Source organism: Falco biarmicus, chromosome 1 (genome assembly GCF_023638135.1).
Source record: "Falco biarmicus isolate bFalBia1 chromosome 1, bFalBia1.pri, whole genome shotgun sequence".
NCBI classification, from domain to species: Eukaryota; Metazoa; Chordata; class Aves; order Falconiformes; family Falconidae; genus Falco; species Falco biarmicus.
In genome coordinates, this window is record NC_079288.1 from 108,930,725 (window position 1) to 108,957,447 (window position 26,723).

Sequence of the window (26,723 nt, forward strand, 5' to 3'; positions counted from 1 at the left end):
TTTGAAGCATGTTCTAAACATGAAACACCCCATCTGAAATAGAATATTTTAAGCTGCCTAGTAAGAGCAACCGATTCGTATTAAAAAAAATAATAATACAGTGAGATTCAAGGCCAGAGTCACCGGTCACTTGAGAAACCTTAAATACATTGCTGGGAATTGTCTCGTCTACCATTCCCACCGAATCTATATCGCTCTCAGAAGCTGAAGACTGATCAGCTTCATAAGGCATTTTCCCCACTTGCTGACTGAATCAGCATGCTTGGGAACTGGATGGGTGAGTACGCCCCTGAGTACTCATAAGCTGAATTTGAAAGGATCTTGTCCTCTTCAATTTCCTACTTGCTAGAAAAAAAAAAAGAGCCGAGTTATTCATACTAAGCAACATTCATAATTAAGGAATCATGCCACAAAACCAGCGCCCAAATGCCAAGGTGAAATAGATTCCTCTGGAGTCGTTGTGGTTCCATTTTGCGCAACACCAAACTACAGGACAGCTGCATTTTGCTTGTAAGGTAGAAGGATAGGGAAGAAAATCCTACTATAATCTACCCAGTTTCCCCGCCAAGCTCAGGAGGCTCTGTTGGAGCAGTCCATGGCTTCCTGATTGTGAAGGGTGCCATGCTGATCCCCCTCACCTCAGAGTACAAGGCATATCAAACTGCCATGACACTCAAGAAGCCCAAGCTGTGACAGAACCTGTTCAGATGACAGACGGTCAAACACACACAGAGCTCAACTTATTGGCAGGCACTTAAAGATACCAAGTTATCTGATGTCACTGCCAGAAATACCTCCTTTGGAAAGCATTTCTCCCAAAGCAATACCAGTACAGCTTACTGTGATGTCAGCCCTGGTAATTAGCACTAGACAAAACAGCTTACTCCTAAGGACACATTAGTAACAGTATTGCATTGCTGTCTTAAAGTCCAATTGGTTGACTGCATATACAAAATACAAGATTACACAAAAATCAGATTAGTAAAAGCGGACTGTTTCAGCATATGTTAAAGCCAACAGATCTCCTGAACTGTGTCACTTTCTCATCTCCTCATCAACCTGCATGGGCTTGCATCTTAGATCTTATAGATTTTAACTATTTCAGACAAACAACCCCACACCATCACAAAAAAAGCAACACACACCTCACCATCCTGTTCTATACTGACAAGCACAAGGGGCTTGCATCCAGCAGTTTGACTCCTAGGATCAAGTGCAATCCAAATTACGATTGCCTCAATGTTTGAAAAGAAGGGAAAAATCACCATTCAGTAATGACAAATAATTTTAAGTTACTTGCTTTTGGCTTGCATCTGTATGTGTTATTCCCTAAAAGAAAGGTCATTCTTAGTATCTTTTAACAGTATGACCATAAAGCATTTACATATACTTTAGTTACACAGTTCGTTATTTATATTCTTCATTCTTACCATTAGGTTATGTTACAAAGCAGTAAATATTTATTAAATACCTATATCTAGTTGAAAGGATAACAACCAACAAACCACTTTTAAGTCAGCATGCAGAAGGAAAAGAAATACATCAAGTCTGGAATCAGAAACTGACAAGTTAAAATAAACATTATGCTTCCTTACTGGATTAATAGTTTATGGCCATCACATTGGAAGGTTTTACAATTAGGTCTCATCATTTTACAGTAGGCTTGCATTAATGTATTCAGGCTAGAGCCATCAACAACAGCAAGAAAAGAACCACAACACAACCTACCTGTTCTATGTCTTCATTGCTTATTGGATATGACTGAAATAGATGAAATGCAATAAGGAAAATCTCATCCTAGCTATTCCAGAAACTGCTGTCATCAAAGGCTGCTTCAACATCCCTGCAGATTTTACTCCTAGGTACTTAGCCAGAATTTCTCAGAAGTCCAGCTGTTTGGTATAAAAGCATTAGAAAAAATAAACATGTGCTGTTTCCATTTTTCCAGCTCCGCTATTAAAGTGATTTCCAACAGTAAAAGCATGTTAAGATTCTAACAGCTTTGAGATACTCAAGACAGGGTAGAGAATTACTTTAACTATTTAAGATGACTTGAAAATTTCATTCACTTCAGCAATTAGGCTTTGAGTCACTTGGTAATGCAAGGGCTGTACCTACAACACCCACCCCCCCCCCCCCCAGATACATCAGTAAGTGTTTACCCTTATTTAGCTCAAAACCTGAAGAAAAAACAATTTAACCCAAGGAAGTATGTAAGCACACTATCAGACTGGGGAACTCCATAAAAAAATTCCAGGATCAGACTACTAAATAGAATATTTTAGCCTACAACACAACCATACAGCTAAATTAAAAGCTCAAGAGTAAATTCACATAGTGAAGATTTGTTTAGAAAAAGCTCAGGACACCAAACCAGCCAAAAACATATTAAAAAAAAGCAGGGACTAAAGCATACCATCAGCAGAGTCTTGGAGCAACAACTCTGAAAAATGCTGAGTACTGTTAGGAGGACAGGAATAGAAGTTCATCTTGAGTGAACCACCTCATCAACTTACCCACAGCACAGATCTCTACATTTGATATTCACAAAAAAATATATAATGTATACAATGTCATAAAGGGTAAGAGGAATTTATAAGGAAGAGGCTAAAGAACGCCATCATTGTTGGCAAAAATACAGAACTGATGTCTGACAGGTACCTGTGAACTTTGATCTGTTTTCTTCCTTCTCTTAAAGATTCTGCACTGACATACTAGTGACAGAAACTAACATTGTTAAAGTGCTGAGATCAATTACATCAACACCTTTGTTGATAAAGCATGCAAAGCAGCCACACTAAACAGGAAAATCAAAAGAATCAATATTTAAGCAGGTTGACCTGCAAAAAAGTAAACACATTGCAAGACATAACAATGCCTGTATTTTACAGAAACTAACCGCATCTTATTACATCTCCAGAAATGCCTGCATTTCACTAAGAATCTTTAACCTCTCAGTCTGCAACCAGGAGCAGTTTCAGAGCAGCATTTACAGGAGGATATGTTACAGAATCATCAGGAAGGCTATGTACTGCAAGGACAACTGCTGGGAAATTCAGATTACTCAGAAATAAGGCTGCTGAAACCAACTTGATAGGATGTCCTGGGATGGTGCTGCATGTGAGCAAGGTCATCAAAACGAAGTGGCGGTCTGAGGGACTTGTCACCAGTTGTGGCCCCACTGGCAGTCCCCTTCCCATTCTCAGTACCCAGTACAGGCCTGGTAGCGCTTAGCCATAGGAAGACTCTGGTATAACTTGACAGGTTTAAGAACATTGGCCAGACCTGCCTTGAGTCATTGGCAATTTTAGTTTTAAACTAAATTCTGAAGTGTCACTTTCACTAGAAAATAGGGAAATCAAATCAGTAACAGCTTTTGCAAGAGTATCTATCTTGACTTACAAAAAAACCCTATCCCAAAATCAAAAGCTTCATAAAGGCACAAAGTCCAACATAGCCCCCAAAAGAACAGGGATTCTCTTGGGAATCAGTAACTGTTGCTGCATGCTAAGCAAATGCTAACTGAAACCAAGTATCTTGGCCAGATACAGCAACTAGTAGTTCTTTGTAAAAAGCTGGGAGAGATGCACGCACCTAAACATAGCATTACTAAGTGCTAGAGCAAGGGCAAATACTTTCAACTTCCTGAGGCAGGAACTGTAAAAGTCCTTAGAAAGAAGTATGAAGAGGAATGCTGAAACACCACAAGAAATCCCAGTCCTCAAGAGGTCACTGCTGGTGTGATTATCCAGGAGACAAGTCACATGGACATGTGTATGTGAAACTAGTTACTATGGCTAGCCACAAGAACACAGAAACAGGACCATATATTAATTATTACCATTTTCCTGAGGGACATAACATAAGATACAGTTTTGCAGCTCCCAAGAAACAGAAAACCAGAATTATTTGGATTAAGAGACTTACTAGCATCTCCACCCACCCTTGGTACTGCAAAAGGCCAGGTTTTTTTTCTGAGGATCAATAAAGTTTAGATATTACTAGCTTTTAAGAGAATCAAGGTGCCTGTCTAATAATTTTCAAAGTTTAAGGGAAAACACCAATAGTTGCAGTATCCCTCAAGGGATTTACTAAACCAGGCGGAGGGAATAAGGCTGGAAACTAGGGTCAGATAAATAGCAGAAAAGTAAAAGTGGACCACCAAACAAGTAATTATTCACTGCAAGCACAATGGACTCTAAATGCAGATGTGGAGGGAAAAAACAAGAACACAGTATCATCAACTATCCAATACAGAAGGGATAACATCTGGCATTTCCTTTGCTAAGACAAAAACGTGAGAACATTATAACTTCTCTTTTGAATAAAGGTTGAGCAACTGACTGTTGCCAGGCTATGGCTCAAATTTGAGGATTTTAAAAGTAAAAAATCTCAAAATATTCATATGAAGTTATATTCATAAAATCAGTCTATTTCTCTTAACTAGTAAAGGTTTAAAAAACATAGTAATTTATTTTATTCCTAAATCCATTCATCAGAACAAAGGCAAAGGCAGGAGGAAGTAGAAGAAATACAGCATGGATCTTTGATTTATCCAAGAAGCATGAGATGCTGTCAGCCACATGCAAAGTTCAGGTGCTCAAATGCTTTTCAAATTTTTCAGCTTCTGCTTATCTGGCCTGTCCAATAGTGGTGATATGTAAACTCCAGAAGGCTGCTGAGCTGAAAGAAATCCAACTTTTTGGGTCTTAATACTTAGAGATCAAACAGTTTAAAATTACCAGGCCTCAAGTAGTTGGAAGCTGCCACAACAGAGGTCCAAGTACAATCCAGTGGGAACACTGCATCAGCAATCCTTTCAACTGGTCCCATTCTGCTTCCTAGACTTCCAGTCCCTGCGACTGGGGGTGAGGGGGGGAAACACCTTGCAGTTATTCAATCATGGAACAGTTAATATGCTGCTATCACTGACATGTAACGTTATAAAATATTGACAAGGACAGCTGAAAAACAATGACCCAAAAAGATACAGATTAACAAAGAGATGTTCTTTGTAGACATGCTGTAAAAAAAAAAATTAGAAGGCTTTTACTTAAGTTTTCAAAAATTCACGTCCTATTGTCTTCAAAACAGAACCATTTTGCCAACTTATTGATATGAAATACACTGCCTTCACCACAAAAATCTTCCATTGATCACACCCTCAAAGATTTAGTGACTGCATCTTCCTTCACCACAACCACTGCTACAAATACACTTTAAAACTCTGCTATTCTATGACCTATAGCTGTTTTCTTCACATCAAAATTAATACTCATGTACAAGGAATCACAGCATGCTACCACAGAAATTAATTACACACGCTGAGTACAAAAGCAAATTTACTATCAAAGTAACAAAGACCTTAGATACAGTACATAACCAAAATTCCCCATGAGTCAGAGAACCTTTCAAGCAAACCAGAGGTTAGAAAGAAAAAGGGGAAAAAAGCCATAGCCAAGTTTTTGATGAAAGCAGCATGTCACAAATTGTAAATGGTTGAATTACATTACAGGTACATGAATGTACTGCTCACTAGAAAACCAGCATTCTAAACCACTCTGATACGTAACTCCAGATTGGACAATGCCCTTTTCACCACAAGAAGAAAATATTACATTGCCCAAATGTACCACCAGTTACAAAACAAGATTATTAAGGAAAAACATTCTAGCCATTGTGAGGTACTTAGTAGTATTACTGAAAAAACCCAACAAAACTCCAAGCACTCGCCCAGAATCATTAGTGTCTAGAAAATTAAAATCACTTAAATGTCAAATTACTTTCCCATGCACAGCTCACACTTGCTACCTAGCTCTCACATGCTAGTTAAATGTCCATTAAGAAGGGGACAAAACCATACCATTTTACTAATATTGGTCTGCATTTCAAGCCATGTCTACATTTTAAATTTGCATAGATACTCATCTCATAATCATCAGTTGACACTTCGAGTTTGCTATTTGTGGCTCAATTCAGCTCACAGCTGAAAACTTAACTTCCATATCATTCTGAGGATGGACTAAGATCAGCAAGCTGATGATAAATCTGCTTCTTGAGAACTTAGCACCCTTTAAGGGTCTAATCCTTGCCAGTGATAAATAAATTCCAGACTGCACTGGAGAACAAAGGCATTACTATTATGCTAATGCTGCCCACTAATCTAACAGTGCAAAGTTCTGCAGAAGTAAGAGAACATAGACATGAGTGTATTTTTCAAATGATTAGCATGTCGAGGCTATGAAGGTAGAAACACAGAATTAGGATAGCCATTTATGCTCTAATTATCAACAAATGCATGCTCTTTACTTAAAGCAACTTTCCAGGAAAGAACTGGAAATAACATTCATTGCAGCAGAACACTTCAAAGCTGTTTCTGAAACTGGAAACAATGTTCTACTTTCAAGCTGAGGTTCATGCAAACTAAAAATAAAATAGAAACCAAAAATCACAACACTTCCGCCACCCTTCCCTTGGTTTGCATGCCAGTTTCAGCCATTTTCACAACATACAGTAGCACAAAAGCTGAAAAAAAAAAACCCTGAACAAGTGACCTTATGATCATCAAGCACATTCTGAAGGTGTTCACTGCAATGAACGATCAACATTTGGGTCTGTAGATACCTGGGCCTTTCAGTCTTTAATGAAGCATATCCAATCAACGTTGTGGTGAGACCAAAATAACTAACTCCCAAAATAGTTTCAAATTATTTTCTGTCTAGAAGGCCAAAATTAAAGCATTAGGAATCTGAAGTTAAAATGAATATATGTGGTGAACTTAGCTTGACTGAAAAAGCCCCTGTAACTTAACCGATGTGAAGAGTACCGAGTACTTATCACTAGGTCCAAGAAATGTATTTTTTCTTTTAAATATAGCTTGAAATAAACTGCTTTTCAAATTCCAGGTGTCTCTTGAATGTGGGGCTACAGAAGAATTCAGACACACAGCAATATCACACCAAGAACACTTAAAAACAACACGCATGACAACTGCCATCGTAGGCTTGGTATCGAGCTCCCCACAGACTTTTAACAAGTATTATCGTATTGGGCATCTTTTAAGATTAGGCTTGCTGCCAGCAATTTCAGCAAAAGTGCATTTTAGAGTTGTATTTATGGGCAAAGGTTCATCACAACAGAATAGTTACCAGTTTTATGAGTCTTTGTAAATCAGGAAGCACAATGACTATGTGGTGCATTAAACATATTCTTCAGCAGCACTGCCCAGTCAGAAGGTACAACACATGAACTTCGTTCTAACCAAAACACCACCACGCCCTGACTTCCCCCCCCCAATTTCAGTGGGGTATTTAATTTCTAAAAATATGCTACAATGGCACAAAAAAGCATTTTGCCCTAAAAACCTTAATTCCTTGTGCGTCTTATGCAATCATATGATTCTTTTCAAAGTTAGAAGAACACAGAGATGAAAACCAGATAAAAATCTAGACACCATAAACTGTAATGCTTTCAGGGTAGCTGTCAAGATTTGGACAGCAGTGAAAGTTGTTATGGCCACTATTGCTTTTTAAACTTATCCTAGAAATCAAAGTTGGCTTTCTTAATTTTTTGAGTCCAATGAGGCATCGAAAGAAAAGCAAAAATAGCTCAGTTACATTGCAGTGATTTGCCAAAAAACATGCTTCTAGCTGCAGATTTCAGCAGCTCCACCAGCCTTAAACATGACAACACTTAACAAGTACAGAATATATTTACTTGCAGAAGGACTGAGCTGAAGATAAATAGCTAGCCTGCAGGCAAACTGTGACTTGGGTTCAGATGCCGAAAAACACTATTACCCCCTCCCTCCCACTTTAATCTCTAGATAAAGCATCTCCATATTCCTTTTGGGGAGAATTTATTTAAATAACTAGGATTATGCAATAGCTGACTGGCTTTTGTGGAATGAAATTCTGCATAAAGATTTTGAGTCAAGAGATAAATAGGAGAAATGGGAATTTCAGTGAAATCTTAATCTCTGCTCCAGGACCATATGGGCCACTTCAAACATAGGCTTCTCAGATCTCTGAAGTCTCATTTATCATAACACAAAAGGTTGAAGAGCTTCTGAAACACAAACTAGTAAGTTTAGGCATACACAAGAAAGCCAACAGTTAAGCTTTTGCATAAACACCTCACACAAAACAAACAAACAAACAAGCCAACCACAAACCACCAAAAAAACCCAACCGCCCCAAAAATGCCCTCAACAAAAAGCCTTACAGACAGGACTAGCCAGAAAAGAAGCGTATCAGTGACTAGGACCACACATTATCTCTTACAGTCTTTGTTTTCAATATCCTGAAAGCGACCCAGAGAGACATTTACTGTATCTTACTCTACCCCTGGAGATGCTTTATTCCAAACAGCATACCAAGGCCACCTGGAATGAAGAGTTCTTTGCATGCGCCCTCTATTCTGCTCAATCTATCCATCTCCCTTCTGTCCTTATAGAATGTCCTTTCCAATTTGACTTCCATGGCAAACACTCTACCATCAGTTGGACAAGTTACCACTACACTGTCCAAGTTGAAATGAATCCAGAAGGTTCACCTCATTCTCAGAATTAGCAAGAGAGGAAATAATAACATGCAAAACCTTAATTGTGTTTCTCCATGGAAAAAGGCTATTTTCTTCTTTTACTTTGCAAGACCACGTAGCTCATAGCTTCCCTCTTTACTACATCTAAGACAACTCTGTACACAGAAGAAGCTCTTGCCAACTGTCAATTCATAACTTTGGGGACTGGAAATTAACAGTGTTGTTTTGTTGTTGATGACAGGACATCAAAGCAAACCTGTAGCTTTAGCAGGTTGTCTGCTGTGACTCAGCTGCTCTAGGTGTTTGCTACACTGTTAAAGCACCACATATCCAGAATGAGCTGAATGCACCTGCATCAGAGGGTTTTCTCAGTAAGTTCCCCCAGAATCCAGCTCAGGACACGCAGCTAAACAGCTCTGTATCAAACTACAACATATCAAAATGAACTGAGCAGCAGCAGTATCACTTTTAAGTGACTATGGGATGACTTTGTACCAAACTGTATAGCATCTGCACTGCTGGGTGTAGTCTAGGTTCTTATTATCTGGACTGCTAAGAGATAACTCTCTTCCACAGACAAAGCTTATTTTGCAGCCATAAACAAATATTAGAAGTAGAGGCAAATGTAACAACTCATGATAACAATGTCACTAAGAATTTTTGTTAAGAATCCAAGACAACCAACTTATCAAAGCTTTTTATTCAACTTACATCTTTTTGCTGACATAATATCAAAACTCACCTACCCATTCAACAGAGAGAATGAGTGCTTAGTTACTCTAGTTGTTCCAGAAGCAATGGTAAAAATTCACAAGTAGCTTCCTTCTTTCACATTTTCTGCTTCTCCCAGCAGAATTCATAGCCCGTATCCAATTGTTTGATTTTTTTTTTTCTTCACAGGAAACAGAAGTGACCTTTGCTAATATCACTGTAGGTGCTAAATTGACTACAGCCTTGTTGGTCCCTTTGCCACTGCAAGTTAGCAGCACTGGCACCAGAACTACTCTTGGCAAGTGGAAAAAAACCCCTCTTCATTGAATGTTCCAGACATGAACCCAGCAAACAGAAGAAACATATTTCAAGAAAAGACTGAATTCACTACATAAAAACAGGCTCACAGTTCCCACAAACTCTTGACTGCTTACAGTGCAAGTGTTATAGAACACCTACCCATGCAAAGCAGAAACAATCCACAGTTAAGAAAGTGAAGGTCACTTGTTTGCCCAAGTTGATATCGACAGGGAAAGAGAGACAAATAATTTTATTGTGTCATTTTATAACAATAAAACAAATATGCTAGTTCATCTCCTTGTTTGCTGTGTTCTTTAGTCCCTTTCTGCCAAGTACATACAAGCACACACCAACTAATCCAGGTAACTGAAATTCACCAAGATCAATGGTGAAGAAAAACAGGAAATGCAGTTCTTAAACTCCTGACACTGGACATGGTCTCTTTCATTTGCTAGAAAAGCTTTCACGGAAGTATATGTATACCCAAGATTCACCCCATACTGCCGGCATATTATCAAATGAAAGACCACAACCACACGTATGTGATCTTACTTTACCTACAATTATCCTAATTAAGTGCCATCCCTCAATTCCACTACCATTCCAATAATGGGTAAAATAGTGTCATTCATTTTATGCATTCCCGATTTTCTTACTCTCTGACACTTTACACTTCGTCTCTAAAATGGAAAGATGTGTTTTGTCGTAAAGCAAAGAATTACAGAATCACTCAGCACCACATTTTTTCAGTCTTTTGTTTAAGCTAACCAACCAGGAGATTGCTTTAAAAAAAAGTCATGAAACCAACAAAAATGATGAATGCATAAGAAAGCTAGAGTTAACAGAAGGTAAGTGAAAAAATTAATCACTTAAGACTGCAAACTCACCATGTTTGCACATGTAACAGCAGAGTGAAACCAAATCATTTTAAGACAGACAAAATACTTGCCATTCTCATTCTCTACAGATGACAAGATACGGCAGTTTGTCTACATGCTTCCCAGAGTATCGTGGTTCTAGATTTATCAAATACAACACCAATGTCTAACTACAGCAAGGAAAAAGCCCAACCTTACTCCTTATCAAATGCTGAATACACAACTACTCTAAGTATCCAGTCTTTTTTCATCAGTTACAAGGAACACCAAGAAAGTATCAGGTGTTCTTCACCACAAATTTAACCATCTATAGTTGCAAAATTCAAAATAATAGTTCCCAAGGCAACCACAATTCACTCAACCAACGCACGCCATTCCCTTCCCATTACTCTACATTCTGTTAAGCGAATGCTCCCTACGTGACACAGCATACATACAACCGTATGCAACACATTGGAGGGACGGGCGAGGTACACAAATTAGCAACTTCTATATGTTTAAAGTAACAGTTAAAGTGATACGGACATAAAAGTTTTATATTATACAAGATTTTGGTGTGGGGTTTTTTGTTGTTTTTCTTTAATAGGAAATAAGACAGCTTGTGCCACCACTGCCATGTTGTTTTCTTTTTAAGAATGAATGGAGAAAGAAATACCCAAACCAACCACTTGCCCACATACCAGTTATGAGCAGATCCTTCTTCCCTTGGCAAGTTCTGGGTAATTTAAGCTTCTATAATAATTTTGAAAGGAAAACCAACAGCCAAAAACCCTTATCTGTGAACTGCTAATTACATAGTAATAAATCAAGCACCTGCTACAATTTTTTAGGATTTACTGTGAAAAACATCCTAGCAGTATCTTTGTTGCACTATTATTTCAAATAGCATCCTTTGCTACTTAGACCACTGTGTGCATGACCAGCAGCATTACTTTCCTTGTACTCCAATTCCCTGTGCATATTAAGCCGGCACTACAGCTAAAGCTCTCCCATCCTCCTTCGGCATCTGCCCATTCATTTCCACACAAACATTTCCCCTCCTCCTTGTGGTAGCAAATATTTGTGTAGCTGCAAGGGCAGCCCAGATGAAGGAACCAAGCTGGGTTAAAGCTGGCCATCCAAACCGAACTGTGGGCCCCGCTTTCTCCATGCTGCTGATGCTGGTGTTCAACCCAGGAAGAAAACTACTTCACATAGCAGTGAGCAAGTTCTGGTGGGTCAATGGGCTGCGATAACTCAGTTCAAAGTCTATGAGCACCAGAACAGCACCAGGGAATTGCACCACAGCCAAAAACTCAGCTGAGTCAGGGGGCTTGGGAAGCCCAGGAGCCTCCCTCCCCTCCCAGCTTGGCATTTATACTCCCTGCATGGAGGCAAGGGGAAGATAAAACCAACTGTTTGAACAGTGACAGAACACTGGACTATGTCAGGCCATTTTGTACAGATTCATTCCAACCTAGAACAAAAGCCACTTTAGTTTTAATGTAGAGCAGTCTTGTTCTTCATTAATGTACTCTAATGTAGAACTGTGATCTACCTGTAGCTGCTTAACAGCTTACAAAGCACAAGAGAAGGGGAAAGCATGGAAAAGGAAGAAGCTGCCAGGGAAGAATATAGCCATTCTTCTCACCAGCAAAGCAGCAACAGGTACTCATGGGATTACACCAGTGCATAGCTACATCTTCTCCAAAGTAAATGGGAACGTAACACTTAGATAGGCTCCTTGAGTCCATAGGAGAAACTGCTGTTACTCCAAAGGAATAAAAAGAAACCCCAAACTCAGCCAGATCATAGAGATGGGGATCTGGTATGTGCCTTGAACTCATATGACAGCAGAGCCCAAAATTAAGGGCATAACACTCACATGGTTAGCAATACATTCAACTGCGTAAGTACGGCTTCCAAAGGGGGACGGCACACAAGTTGGAAGAGTTAAGGAGCCACTAATCTACATCTGGATCTGGAACGCAAGAAACCTGAATGTCTCACTTCATGTAGCTATGTACCCCCATCACTGATCAAGGGATTATTGCAGCAGTCTCATTCTTGCCTGTGCAACAAAAACTTATGTTTTCTCATGTTGTCAAGTGAGAAAGCCTAGCCACAGGCTGTACCAAAAGCCACATGCTGCTTACTGGTTTTCTAAGCAACTGAGGAAACCAAGCTTCTCAAATGTAAGGCCTGGTAAAGTAAAATACAAACCCTTGAACAGGGAGTTCAAGGAACATTTTCCACTTCTTATCAGGAGCTCCTACAGCTCAGAATAAAAAAGTCCAACCAACCATGAGTTTGTCTCCTAGGTACTTTCTATGAATCCCACCACTGTAAGTATACAAAATCTGTAGGACATGAAGATGTACTTCTAACAGCACGTGAAGAGAGCAAGCGCTACCCCTATAGCGCAGGAATGGCAATGAAGCAAAAGCAGACCAAGCTACAGGTAAGGAAGCACAGCTGGTTGCTGAAGCAGAAATCTAAACACATCCCCCCAGTCTACCTTGCTTCTTTTTTTGCCTCCCACGAGACATTTTTCAAATACATGTAAGGGAAAAGAATCTAAGGGGCTTTTACTGCTTTTCAAAACCTAAAGTAAAAGATATCCAACGCATGAGGTAAAATGTCTCTAAAGCTAAAATCTGACAACACTCTTCATCATCACACTTCAAATTTAAGTGTGGTTAGCAGAGACTCAACCTGAAACCACTTAAAGCTTTTTGAGAACTCAAGCCGAACCATTCAGAGCATTCGGTTACAAACTGTTTGAGCTTGGACATGACAGAAGCATAAGCAAACGAAAAAACAGCAAGTTGTTCTTGATACATAATCTGAACAGTCAACCTTGCATAACAAACTTTTGAAGCTTACTGCATTACAACAAGTGTGAAGTACCTTTTAAACCACTTTGAGAAGCTGGGCTGTATTTTCTAACATGCTCTTCAAGGCAGCCTTTGAGAGTGCTTGGCCTACAGAGAGCAACACTGCTGTATGTCTCTCTATAGGTTGACACAAGCCTGTACAAGGCGTGTAACCAACAGTTACCGCTTGCTGACACATATGTAAACTGGATTACTTGGAGAATAAAGACAGATGAGTCCATCTAATGTATTTTATTTTACAAAAGGATTTCCCAACAAAAGAAGTACTCTCAGCTTTATATAAAAATTGCAAAGACAATTCCAAATTATTCTTGTATATTCAGTATTTTCTACAATGGCTGTAATATATTTCTATCAACTGTTCAGAATGATCTGATGAAATACCATTTAAATATCTGTTCTTTCTTCACTTGAAATCTTAAATCAGAGAGCTTTCCTCCTGGGCACACTACGTTCCAGCGGCCGATTTCACACGTTCTCCATCCCGCAGCGCTTCGCAGGACTCGGAACATCCACACCAAGCGTTATGTAATTTTTACATGATACGCTTCGAAGTGACAACCACACGTCATTCACAAAGGCGTCCTGACCACCAATACACCAATAACAAGCCAAGGCGACAAGGCGAGAAGCTGGGACTACCCCGACAGACGGTCCAGGTGAAAATTCCCCTCCCCACGGGGCGGCCGCCCGGCAGCACGCGGCAGGCGCAGGTCGCCCTGGCGCTCGGGCGAGCGAAGGAAGCGCGGCACTCGCCCCCACCGCGGGGCAGAGCCCCGGCGAGCGTCCCCGTAGACAAAGGCGGGACGGCGACACCCCGCACCGAGTCGGGCAGGTCCTGGCGGGGCAGCCCGGTCCCTCCAGCGGCCCGCGCCGGCGGGTTGGGCGAAGAGAGCGTCCCCAGGCCTAACCCGGCTGCCGCCGCGTCCCGCCGCCGCGGCACGGCCGGGGGACCGGGACCGCCCGGCCCCGAGAGGTCCCCACCGCCGGACGCGCTGTCCCGGGGGAGCCGGGCCCAGGCCCGGCGCGCCGAGCCCCAGCGGCACCGGCCGCCGCTCCCCGCGCAGGGCGGCCGTTCCCCCCGCGCGCCCCCCCCGGGCCTCACCTCACCGGCGGGCGGCGCGGGGGCGGTCGGGAGGCGCCGGGCTTCGTCAGCGGCCGCCGCCGTATTTCGAAAGATCCGCCATTTTCACCCCGTCACCACCGCCCCCAGCGGCCCGCCCCCGCCGCACCTGCCCCCGCCGCAGCACCCGGCCGCTCCGCCCCGCCACCGCCCCCCCCCCCAACCCCACCAACTGTCCCGCCGCCAAACCCCGGCCGCTTCCGGACAGGCGAGGAGCGGGGCGGCGGCGCGTCCCGCACACATCCCCGCTCCGAAGGGGAGCCTGGCCGCCGGCCCGCCGCAGCTGCAGGGGCAGCTGGTCGCAGGGAGCAGCGGCTACGAGACCCGCCGAGCCGGCATCCCCGGCGGCGGCGGAGCGACTGGCGCGGCTGTCCCCGCAAGCCCGGGGAGGTCGGCGGGGCCGCTCGGGAGCCCGCCCCGCCGCAGGGAGCGCACCCAGCAGGGCCGGGCCTGCGCCTTCCCGGCGGCGGGCGGCTGTCAGCGCTCCGCCGCTCGCTCCCGGCCAGCGGAGCCGTGCCCGCGCCCCCTTCTTCCCTCTAACGCTTTCCCGCCCCTCGCACTCACCGGGCGGGCGGGCGCTCTTCCTCCTCCTCCTCCTCCGCCGTCGCCGCTACCTTTCTCCGTCGCCGCGCGCCCTCCGCGCCTCGCGCCGCCGCCGGTCCCCTCTCCTCCGCTACCGCGCCCGGCGGCCGCGGCGGCGGCAGCGCCCGCGACGAAGCCGCCGTGTTTGTTCAAAATCACGCGCCCCGCGCCATTCCCCCGCCGCATCCCATAATACTGCGCCGCGCCGCCCTGGCAACCACCGGCGCAGCGCCCCGCGCGCGCTGCCCCGCCCCGCGCTTCCGGGCCCGCCCCACCCCGCGCCAGGCGGCCCGCTTCCGGGGCCGCGCGCGCCACGGGAGGAGGACCCAGCCTCGCCGCGCGCTGGGGCTGCCGGTGCGCGCGCCCACCCACACGCACGCGCGGCTGCAGACGCCTGTATTTCGCTCCCTGCGCGTGCCGCCCTGCGGCCCCGGGGCGCCTGCCCCGGCGTTATCTCCGCGGCCGGGCTCTGCCCGCGCGGGCGCTCCCCGCCCACGTGACCCCGCCGCGCGGCCGCCCCTCTAGCCTTCCCGCGGCGCGGCTCTCTATGGTAGGAGGAGGTCTGCGGCGGCCAGGGGGACGGCGGCGGGTGGGTGAAGATGGCGGCCGCGGTGAGGCAGGACCTGGCGCAGCTGATGAACTCCAGCGGCTCTCACAAGGACCTGGCGGGCAAGTGAGTACCGCCGTGGTGGGGCGAGGCGGATGAGCGGCCGTTGGGGCGGGGGAGGTGGCGGACCCCACCACAGTATCCCTGGCACGCATACTCGCCTCAAAGGGCGAGGCGGCTCTTCCCAATGGCCGCGCTTTTTTTTTTTTTTTTTAAGTAAAAAGAAGGCGGGAGGAAAGATTTCACCAGGTGGTTCTGTCAGTTTTTTATTTATTTGTTTCTCCGCCGTCGCTAACGGCGGCTTGCAGTGTGCGGGCGGTGCCCTGGCGCAGGCAGCCGCCCGGGGCCTGGGCCCTCCGCCGGGGCTCCCTCACGCCTGCCCGCCGCCCCTCAGCGCCCCGCTGCCTGCCCGCCGGCCCCGCGGGGATGGTGAGGCGGGGAAATTAGTTTTTCTCGACTGCTGTAGATGCGTCACTAACTCCACCATCGTTATTATTGTTCTATATTTTCTATAGGTGGGTATTTTGGAGGGCAAACCTTAGGGTTTGAGCTACTCGCGGTGCAATGTGTCACATAGATTTTTCTCTCCCGCGAGGCTTCAGTCAGATGTCGGTCAGTCAACTGAAATTCTGCAAGTTCCAGTCCCGTTGCTTGTTTTCTAGAGGAATTGCTTCACTTGAAGGAGCGTCGTGTAAAAGTTTGGAAATAATCCCCTCAAAATGTGGCTTCAGTATGATTGTAATACTTCATCAGTGTTGCGCACACTGAGGTTGTGGCCCAGGCCAAGTTTAGTTAGGTTTATGAAGCGTGAAAACGGGAGTTGATATTTTTGCAGAAATTAACACTTAAAAACAGCTGTGCCAGTGCTCATGTCAAGTGGCCATAACATTCTGTTTATCTTCCGCTCCCAACACTGTTCTCATTCTCATTGAATAAGGCATTTTGCACATTTGACTAACTTTATTAATCCATGAGTGATAGTTTTAATTACTTTTTCTGTGCACTATCCTAGGGATGTGGATTTTTTTTTTAAACCTTCAGAATTGCACATGTATTCACAGATAACAAAATGGTGAGCTATGTTATTTGAGAATCTAGTCCTGGGATTTAAAAAGAGCCAGATACCAACTTGAGGTGAATCTTCTTACATTTGAGTACAAACACTGGAAAATTGCCACCTTAAAGGTATAGAAAATACAAGCAAAGTTAGGACTTTGACATAGAAAGTAAGCAGAGAAACAAACAGTGTTAGTGAAAAAATGTGTCTTTTGAGTGATTTCTATTTATTTATTTATTTATTTTTAAATCTGTGGACAGGTATCGTCAAATATTGGAAAAAGCTATTCAGCTGTCAGGTGTAGAACAACTTGAAGCTTTGAAAGCTTTTGTGGAAGCAAGTAAGTGCATTTGGTATAATTGGTTGCACACTTGAGTGAAGGTCAGAGGTCTGTGGGATTACGTATTTCTTAGTTCTATGTGAGGCTACATAAAGACATGATATGTTGATCCTGTTGGAACTCAAAAACAACTAGAAGAGGAACCATTGTTGCCACATTCAGAAGGTATAGGAGAATGGACTTGTAAGCTTTGTTAGTTATTATAACTTTCCAACCTGTCGATGTGACAGTGATGGAAGGTGAAAAAGTATTCTCTGTTGAATGCTAAAATTGATACTGAATGCCAAGCAATACTTAAACTAACAACGTCCTTCTCCCATCTTGAGTTTGCTTGAAAAATTGTTAAGAATAAATGGTTAGGGTTTTTTTTGTGTTGTATTGGATATTTGGTTTATTGAATACATGTATAAATGGTTGTATTTTTTGAAAGTTTATTCTTAACTTAGTGAACTTTGGCCTGAAGTTCTACTTTGTCCAAGATCTTTCAGAAACAGAAAAGTGATTCAGAAGGTAACATCTCTCTCAACTGTAAATCAAAGTGAGAAATTCATTATTATCTATGAGGGGTTAGAACTCTGGTGACCTCTAGTGTAAACAAACAGTTTCTGAGAGAAAAAAAATCACCTTTTAAAAACAAAGAAAAAAACCCCACCCTTTGCTTGGATACGGATTTAAAACCTTGAAATATTAAAATTTAATATAAAAGTAAATAATCACTTACAGTGAAGGCACTGAGAAGCATTGCATCCATCTTGTTTTTTCTTCCATGTGTTGTCTCTGAACCAGTGGTGAATGAGAATGTCAGTCTAGTGATCTCACGTCAGCTGCTGACAGATTTCTGTACCCATCTTCCAAGTCTTCCTGACAGCACAGCCAAAGAAATTTACCACTTCACCTTGGAAAAAATACAGCCTAGAGTTATTTCATTTGAAGAGCAGGTGAGAGATCCGTGATGAGGGGTTTTTTGTTTGCAGGCTTGGCTTTGGGTTTTTTTGCCCTTATCTGCTGACTATTTTAAATCTTTAAGAAAGCTATTCAAAGCAGATATTCCTACTTAAGAGTCCAATTTTGCATTCCTGTACATGCAAAACCTGAGCTAAATGCATAGTATTTAGGAAATGCGAAGAATACAGAATTTGTCTCTTCATTGGAATGCTGTTCATGTAATTCCTTTGCTACCAGAAAATGGCTTCTTAAAATGAAACAACGCTTAAGCTACTGGAGGTACTATTGAGAGACAGACTGGTACTCCTTATATTGTTTTACGCAACTAATGGAACAGGCAGGTTATGTAAAGAGAGAAGCTCTGACAAATAGCTTTTGTTTCAAAATAAGTATGTGTGTGTGTGTGTTAGTATAATCATTTTACCAGGAAAAAATGTTTTCTTGGAATCCCAGTTATCGTTAATTAATCAACATGCTGCAGTTCTTTTTCAGTTCAGGTCCTGGTTTTGTTTTAGGAGTATTCACTGTGATCTGAGAGTTCCTACAGAAGATATTTATATAAAAAGCCTTTAGGATCTAGTATTCAAGAAGAAAAGCAAGGGAGTTTGTGTCATGATTTGTATTTGCTTCTCTTTATCTTTTGTCTTTTTAAGCAGCTTTTACTCTTTAACTGTTTCTTTACTCAGTTTCTTTAACTGAACATGCTTGCCTATGTTATTAGGATTATGCATAAATTAAATCCAAGATTTGAGATGATTTCTTTTTTTTACCCACACTTCTGCTTACAAAACCCAGATTATAAGCACTGATGTTTTTACCTGCTGACAGCTGCTCTACAAAGTAGAAGTGTGTGTGTTAGGATCTAATCATAAGTCACCTTGTTCATGTCTCATGGGCATGATATGAGGTATAACAGCAAGAAATAGTTTGTGAATCTTGGTGCTCCAGTTCTTGGAAGCTTTATTTCATCTTTTAAAAAACTTTCTAAAAGGTTACTACTTATTGCTCCTTGAAGATAAGCTCCTTTGATCTTGTCACAAGTTTAAGTGGAAATGCATCAAATCAGCACTCATATTTAAAAAGCTTGGTATTAAAGCTTGATGCAGGAGTCTCACTCAGGACTCCTCATGCAGGAAGAGTTGCATGCTTGCAGGTTGCTGTGTCTGTAAAGCTGGGGTGTGTTGAGGGGATTAATGAACAAAAACAAATACTGTGAAAGTTAATACAGAACCATTCAACTTTCATAGCATTTACTATTGATTTTATTATTGTTTAGGTCGCTTCAATAAGGCAACATCTTGCATCAATCTATGAGAAAGAAGAAGACTGGAGAAATGCAGCACAAGTATTGGTGGGGATCCCTTTAGAAACAGGGCAAAAGTAAGTACTCTGCTAGACACAGTTCTGTGGTATTAAATACACTTGCTCCCCTTGTACTTAACTAGACCAGTGAGTGAGAATTTTGGGGTTGCATATTTTTCCAGAGTTTCAATAGTTCAGGCCAGAACCTACTGCGAGATGACAAAAGTATAGTATGATGACTGTACATTACGGTAAACAGTTCAGTGGGTCAGAATACTGCACCAGAAGTTTTGCATTACCTGTTAGTCTTGTTGATAAAATACTATCAAGAAGGCTATTTACCAGAATGCTTCTGAGGTTCTTGAAAGGTGGCAGTTCTTCCACGTGTTCACTTTTACAGTTCAAAATGAAGACGTTGTTTGAAATTGGATACTAACAAATACAGTTGAGTTTTCTTGTGAGGTTTTGTTTGTGAGTTTGTGGTTTTGTGTTGGTTTTTCTTTGAGTGTAGAAACCTTGCTGTTCCTTTTCACTGGCTGTCCTTTCTGTCCTTTCTCTGTAGGCATATAAAGGAATTGCTGTAGGTTTTGCCTGTTTAGTGTCTATTTGTTCCAGTGCAAGTTTGCTTCTTAACTCTAGTGGCTCACCACTTAAGGCAAATTCCAGTCTACTAAAAGCATATTATTAGAGTACGCATTTGTGTCTCGGTAGACAGCATTATTTCTGCTGATGGTTGTAGGAGCTGGTTCTATATTAGCATTCATTTCAAATTTCCTTACTCTAAACCGAGAGCACTAATTTTCATATTAGGGAAGAAGAAAGCAGAGTAAAACAAATGTTGCCAAGTGCTAAATAATTGTAATAGATGTTTAAAACAGTTAAGAGCAAGGGTAGTTGTGGAGCAACTCTGAGCACTTGATTTTCTGTTTCTCTACAGACAGTACAATGTAGATTATAAACTGGAGACCTACCTGAAAATTGCCAGGCTGTATCTGGAGGATGATGACCCAGTTCAAGCAGAAGCTTATATTAATCGAGCTTCCTTGCTTCAGAATGAATCAACTAATGAACAGCTGCAAATCCATTATAAGGTTGTCTGACTTACTTTATTGCTTTCTCTTTCTGAAGGTAGATGATTCCACATTGAGATGTGTTTATGCAGTGCCACTAAAACTTTCATAATGAGGAAAGAGACAAAGGGAAAAGCTTCTAAATGGTTTTGGGAGCTTGAGAGCTACATCTTAGCAATAATTAAAAAGTTCTATCCTTATGATATGGTGCTAAGTCTGTGAAGGTTCCTGAAATGCCAAATGTACTGATTGGAAATAAAATTTAGGCTTTAAAACATCTGAAATATTATTGGAAATACTACCTACCTTCACCTTTGTAAATCTAAGAGGGGAGAAAAATCCAATATTGGATATTGGGGACAATGGAAGCCCCCCCCCCAATAATTAAATAGTAAGTCCTATCCATAGAAGTAGCTGTAAGTCTCAAGTAGTAAAGTAACTGTTGACCTTTCTGCTTATTTGTGGGTTTACTGTATACGTAAGTTGTACACTCATTTCTCAAACTATTTTAGTAACTGAGATGAGCAGTGATAACTGTAGTGCAGTATTACCAATCAGGTGTGGTGGTGTTTAAAATTTTACAACACAAAGCAGATGTGCCCTGAGCTGTAGCTCAGGGTGTGGTGGTTTTGGTTTGTTGGTTTTCCCTTTTCTTTTTTTCTTCCCCTCTGTGCTATGTTTTAAAGTGTGCACTCATTTGAAAGTGTAAATATTTTCTGTAAGCGTTATAAAAGCACAAAGGAAGGGAGAGAAGAAATATTGAATGCTGCCAGTGGTTCTGAAAGGGAGAAGCAAACACTTGAAATGTGTAAGTTGCTACCTAAGTGCTGCTAGCTGTCAGTGTTGGTAGTGAAGGGGAAGCTTGCATAGCTACAATATCAGCTGTACAATATTTCATTAGTCTTTGGCCTTTACAAATTTGCAGTGTTTAACATGTGATTAGTGCTGGGAAATGCCCTTTCCAATGCTTTCCATAATACTTCAGCAAGAGCTTTACAAGTCAAGCTAATTATTTGAAGACACAGATTTCCCTAGGATGCAGCAGAGCAAAATTTATGGGAGTTGTCACTTGATAATGGGGCAATTTATACACACCTGTATTATGCAACCACCCCTGTTAGTTTTCTTTTCTGAAACAGACATTCTTTCTAGGTTTGCTATGCTCGAGTTCTTGATTACAGAAGAAAGTTCATTGAGGCTGCCCAAAGATACAATGAGCTCTCCTATAAGAGCATAGTCCATGAAACTGAGCGACTGGAGGCACTAAAGCATGCTTTGCACTGTACTATTTTGGCATCAGCAGGTAAAATACACATTATGTTTTTGTGTAAAAGACCCAATGTATTTCATATACCCTGAAGCAAGTCAGCTGCTGGATTACTTGTGGGGAGGGATTCAGAATTGCAAATGTGATGTCAAAATTACCTGTTGGCATACTGTTAACTCAGAGTTGGATTAATTCTGTGTCTTTGCTAGTGATAAGGTGGCATCTTGGCTAAAGGTGCAAAAGAGTCAGTAGCAAACAGTATTTTGGAACTGAACACAGCTGAGCTCCTTTGGTAAAGCTTTGTTGGTTAATTGCATGTATTGAGAGAAAAAAAAGATTATAACTTTCTGTTGTTTAAAGACTCAATGATTTGTTGATTGCTTATAAGGATGATTCCTTACTCTCCTAGGACAACAGCGTTCTCGCATGCTTGCTACACTTTTCAAGGATGAGAGATGCCAGCAGCTTGCAGCCTATGGGATCTTGGAGAAAATGTATCTCGACAGAATTATCCGTGGAAATCAACTGCAAGAGTTTGCAGCTATGCTAATGCCTCACCAGAAGGCAACTACAGCTGATGGTATGTATTTCTCTAAAGCCTCGTAATGCTAGGTGTTCATCCACATGAATTAGACTTGCCCAATGCAGTCAAGAAATGTGATGGAAAATAATTTAGTCTTGCTTATATGATTATTTTAAAATTATTTCCCAGCATATTACCCTCATGAGTGTAGCTTAATAGTAAAGCTTCTTAGCCATAGTGAATCTTTCTGATTGGCTATTAAGGTTTTGAAATACTCATGTGGAAGATAATGTCTAAAAATGTTTCTGTGTCCATGTACGGTCTTCTTCACTGACAACCTGCAAGTACTTCTAACTTTGCCTCATACTTTGAGTCTGTCCTTTTGAGCTTCTCCAGTTCTAAGGCACTGTTACAAATAGGGTGCCTAGAAATATGTGACTTGCATGTAGGCTGTCAGTGGTCTGTGTGGATGATAAATTTATTTGAACTGCTTCCTGACTTGACAGGAAGATGGCAGATAGTGAAGGGATGACTTGGACCTCACAGTATCTCCAAATTGTTTTCTGGTCCTTCTTGCTGACATCTTACTAGCTCTGTTCTTCCTGGAACCTCTGAAAAGTGAGAAGTAATGTGAAGTAATGACTTCACTGGAATCCTAAACACACTGGTCTCTATTTCCTAGATTAGAATAAATATTGAAGTGGAAAAATACATAAACGTGAAATACCTCTTAATCAGGAAAACCTTCCTAGTGAACAATCCTCATTACTTAAGGGCAGCTAAACAACTGTGTAATCACAGAGGTGAAAACTGGTTAAAGGTACTTACTAAAAATAAGCTGCAGCCCTTTCCTTGGGTCAGTTTGTTCTTTATTTATAACCTGTTCTTTTTGTCCATATAAGTTAAAGAATGCAAGTTAGTTGGTATTTAATAATATGCTTATCTTCAACTGGAAGTTAAGAGGCAAATGAGTTAAACCATTAAATCAAGAAGAGAGAGATTAGATGAGGGTTTATCACCGTACAAGCACCATAAGAGAGGTTAATTGTACCCCTAAGAGCTGTAATGAATTAAAAAAAAAACCCAGCAATGATCTTTCCATTTGTCAAGCTAGGAGCTGATCACAGGAGGTCAAACTCCCTCAGTTCGGGTGCTGAGTCTTCTGGCAAAACCAAAGGCTTCACTTGATTATTCTAGAAATTAAATAAAAGGGTTTAAGCTACTTGTCTCTAAAGTCAACCACATGCCATCCATTTCTTTTTTTTTTTTTTTCACTTTCCTCTCTGTGGCATACCTTCTGCTCACTTTCCCCCTTGGGGGGAAAAAAAGTCTCCTCTACAACATAAACCAAGTATTTCAATCTTACAGTAATGGATGTTTTTCTCATTTAACCCTAAGGTTCCAGTATCCTGGACAGAGCTGTTATTGAACACAACTTACTATCTGCAAGCAAACTTTATAACAACATTACTTTTGAAGAGCTTGGAGCATTACTGGAAATCCCTGCAGCTAAGGTATCAGTTTTCTACTTCCTTTGTAAAAACAAGGAGCATCAGAGACATGAGAAAACAGCTGTGTTCAATATTAGGAAATAATGAAAACTTCCATACTATGAGGAAGTTTAAATATCTAGCACATCTTATGACAAGGAAAGGTACATGATGTGAAATTAACAATGGTGGAGTTAGATGCCACTGATAGTATGTCCAATCATTTCATAATTGTATTGTTGTCTGTAGGTTCCTCCCCTACCAATGCATGGAGCTGTTGAAAAACCCACAAGGACTATCAAGTCGTAATAATTTTTAACTTCTTTTGGAATAAAAGTAGTTTCTAATATCTTTCTTCATTATTTCAGGCAGAAAAAATAGCTTCTCAGATGATAACTGAGGGTCGCATGAATGGATTCATTGATCAAATTGATGGAATTGTTCATTTTGAGAGTAAGTTTGACCACAGTAATATTTCTGTATGTTATTTTTTAGCACTATTCAGAGTGAGCTTTTTCAGTTTGCTGCCTTACAGGATAAAGAAATTGGTTTCTTACCATCTTCCATCTGAAGTGAGCTTGCTGCAATCAGGAGGTGGCAGAGTTTGCCATAATGGAGGACCACACTTCACCCACCCTCCCTGCTATGTATTTTCTTACCCCCAGGAAAATGTGAATTTATTCCAGCAGTCTACTTGTAGGAACAGGTTCACCAGGAAGTTTTCTGTTCAGTTCTACTTTGCAATGCAGGACTTATGCTTGTAACAGACAGCCAGAATCATTGTAGGTTTCGAATACAGAAATAAGCATGATGTAGCTGCAAGGAAGGCTTCCTCTGTGAGGTAGGTGAGGGCAGTGGCAGAAGAAAAGGTTACAGTTGAAAAGACATGGAAATTGCTAAGAAGCTAAGAATTAACTTTTGTGTGGGCTGGTTGTTTTGTGTTTTTTTTGCAGCTCGTGAAGCTTTGCCAACTTGGGACAAGCAGATTCAGTCACTGTGTTTCCAGGTCAACAACCTGCTGGAGAAGATAAGTCAGACAGCCCCAGAATGGACAGCGCAGGCAATGGAGGCCCAGATGGCTCAGTGACTGTGCAGCAGTTGTCTGAATGGAGGCAGTCAACTGCCTGCTGTGCTGGAAGAAGGGAACTGAGTAGGACTGTGAACCAAATGAATAACCCACTTTTATTTCCCTACCTTCTGCTTTCACTGTGGCTAAGAATTAGGTCATACAGTGTTTGGTGTGACAGTCCCCCAGTTCTCTTGAGCATAGAATGATGCTGTTGCTGCCTCTGCATTGCACTCTACTGTCCTGAAAGCTGTAGTTTCCACGCAAAAGCAGCTGTAATGTCTGCAGCAAGCTTTGGTTTTGGTTTATTTAATTTTACTTTTTTTTTTTTTTTCCACTATATTGCTATAGCTTTGTAGCCCATTACTTCCTATGGTGCTTGTTCTGCTGTGAAAATGTAAGTGCCATGTTTCTTTTAGTTGTAATTATTCTAATAAAGCCTGGAATGAGCCACTTGGTTTAAGTGTTGTAGGGGCCTGTTGTTTGGTTTTTTTTTTAACTTAAGCAATAACTTGAAGTAAGTTGGGTTTTTTTTTTCTGAATTGTCAGTTTCAGCTCCTGAAAAATGTTAAATGAAAACCACCTTTTTTCCTCCTCCTCTGTTTATAAAATGCAAGCCTGAAATCTTAGCTGAAGGAAATACTGACCCTTCTCCCGCACTGGTGCGGGAGGGTACAGACTTATCTGTGCTGAGAGATGGGGCAGAGACCAGCATTCCCAAGAGAGCTTGTTGCACTGATAGTGACAGTGTTGAGAACATAGCACATGCCAAGTAAGGTAAGCCAAGCATGCTTTTTGTTTTATTTTCTAGGTCAGCATGAATTGATAATTTTACAAAATTATCCAGTGTTTTTTTGGAACTAGAGGTGTGACAAAAGACTTTTGACAGGTAAGTATTCTGCAGTACAAAAAATTAAACACGTGAAACTGGAGTGGCTGGAGAATACTGTGCCTATTACTTACATAATGAGATAGGATGATGAGGTGAAGGTCTCATGTGATAAGCAGGACTAATTTTAAATGCATATGCCCAGCAACAAAATGCCAAAGTGGCCCTTCTGATGTTTGTCAGTCTGGAGCTGTACACTATACCCATCTTTACAATCTGTCAGCTGTACATGGAGTCTTACTGTGCAGTTGACTGAAGAGGTTTCCATCAAGAGCTCATCTGGTAATGGAGAGCCAAGTCAGAGTTTCATCAATAGCTGTTCCTGCCCAGAGATTATGTTTCAGTTTGAGGTGATCTTGTTTAGGTTGTAATTCCAGCTTTAATGTGAATTACCTTAGTTCCTTTTTCATTTCAGTGAAGTAATAATACTGTTAATGAGTTTTCAGTCTGCGTTCATTGTAGTCTTTTTGTCTCAAGATCTAGAGGATGTTGATGTCTTAAGAGTGAAAGGTTGTGGTTTAATTCACAACTCAAATGCCTTCATTTTTGTTTTGCCTTTTTGTTTTTTAAACATGTTTATGCATTTATATTTGTAGTGCTGTTGAGACTTTTAGAAAAGCCAGGAGCCTAGTGAAGAGGAGTTCATCCATAAATAGTATGGACTTCTGTCAGCCTGGCAGGTGACGTTTCTGAGTCCCAGAACAACTGGCTAAGTAAGTTACAATGGCTCCCAGTTGGTAGCATCCTTGAGTTTCTCTGGGAGAGAGTGGTGACAGCAGCTGTGGGAGCAGGAAGGAGCTGCCCACCTCTTGACAAGTTTGCTGTAGAAGAGTAGAGGTGGAAGATTTTGCAGATCCTTATTACAGACAGAGGTTGAGTGTCTGTTGTCCTTCAGTATGAGCTGACATAATACAGTGTAAGGGTCTCCTGTCACTAGTCAGTGCCTGGCACTCTGGATGCTCACCTCCAATACTCACAAAGTTCATCTGTAATACTAAATAGCCTCCTGCATTACCCTCTAACACAGCAGAAGTAAATAATTTATTTGCTGCAGGAAAGATGGTGGTATTTCAGTAGATGGCAATAAAGGCCATACTGACCACAAGCAAGTCCTGAGGTGCACTGTACGCATCTTTGCTGTACCACTTTTTCCAAG

At 41.8% G+C, this 26,723-nt stretch overlaps 2 protein-coding genes across 9 annotated transcripts in view; one reads left to right on the top strand and one right to left on the bottom strand.

Annotated features, from left to right (window-relative positions):
- Positions 1–15,306, bottom strand: part of LIN54 (lin-54 DREAM MuvB core complex component) — a 41,562-nt gene extending 26,256 nt beyond the window's left edge. For 2 of the 8 annotated variants that reach the window (XM_056359355.1, XM_056359346.1), the window contains exon 1: positions 1,729–2,101. Coding sequence is in view for 1 of the 8 variants with exons in the window: in XM_056359383.1 (XP_056215358.1) it covers positions 14,994–15,197 (204 nt within the window). In the remaining 7 variants the exon portion in view is untranslated. Of the gene's footprint in view, positions 1–1,728; positions 2,108–14,411; positions 14,537–14,993 lie in introns of those variants that run through there. The other 6 variants (XM_056359383.1, XM_056359326.1, XM_056359336.1 and 3 more) reach the window with 6 other exon arrangements.
- Positions 15,307–15,414: 108 nt separating this feature from the next.
- Positions 15,415–25,141, top strand: COPS4 (COP9 signalosome subunit 4). The gene is made up of 10 exons (XM_056359397.1): positions 15,415–15,684; positions 16,936–17,015; positions 17,802–17,953; positions 19,237–19,340; positions 20,200–20,353; positions 21,485–21,635; positions 22,009–22,179; positions 23,521–23,636; positions 23,981–24,065; positions 24,566–25,141. Exons 1-10 carry the CDS (start codon positions 15,611–15,613, stop codon positions 24,697–24,699), a joined length of 1,221 nt encoding a protein of 406 aa, XP_056215372.1. The 5' UTR covers positions 15,415–15,610; the 3' UTR covers positions 24,700–25,141.
- Positions 25,142–26,723: the final 1,582 nt, after the last annotated feature.

Excerpts from the sequence above, each read along its gene's own strand:
- COPS4 (XM_056359397.1), top strand. The coding sequence starts at position 15,611 with ATGGCGGCCGCGGTGAGGCAGGACCTGGCGCAGCTGATGAACTCCAGC. Across the intron at positions 19,341-20,199 it reads CCTTTAGAAACAGGGCAAAA|ACAGTACAATGTAGATTATA; the intron begins GTAAGTACTCTG and ends GTTTCTCTACAG. Across the intron at positions 22,180-23,520 it reads GAAGGCAACTACAGCTGATG|GTTCCAGTATCCTGGACAGA; the intron begins GTATGTATTTCT and ends TTTAACCCTAAG.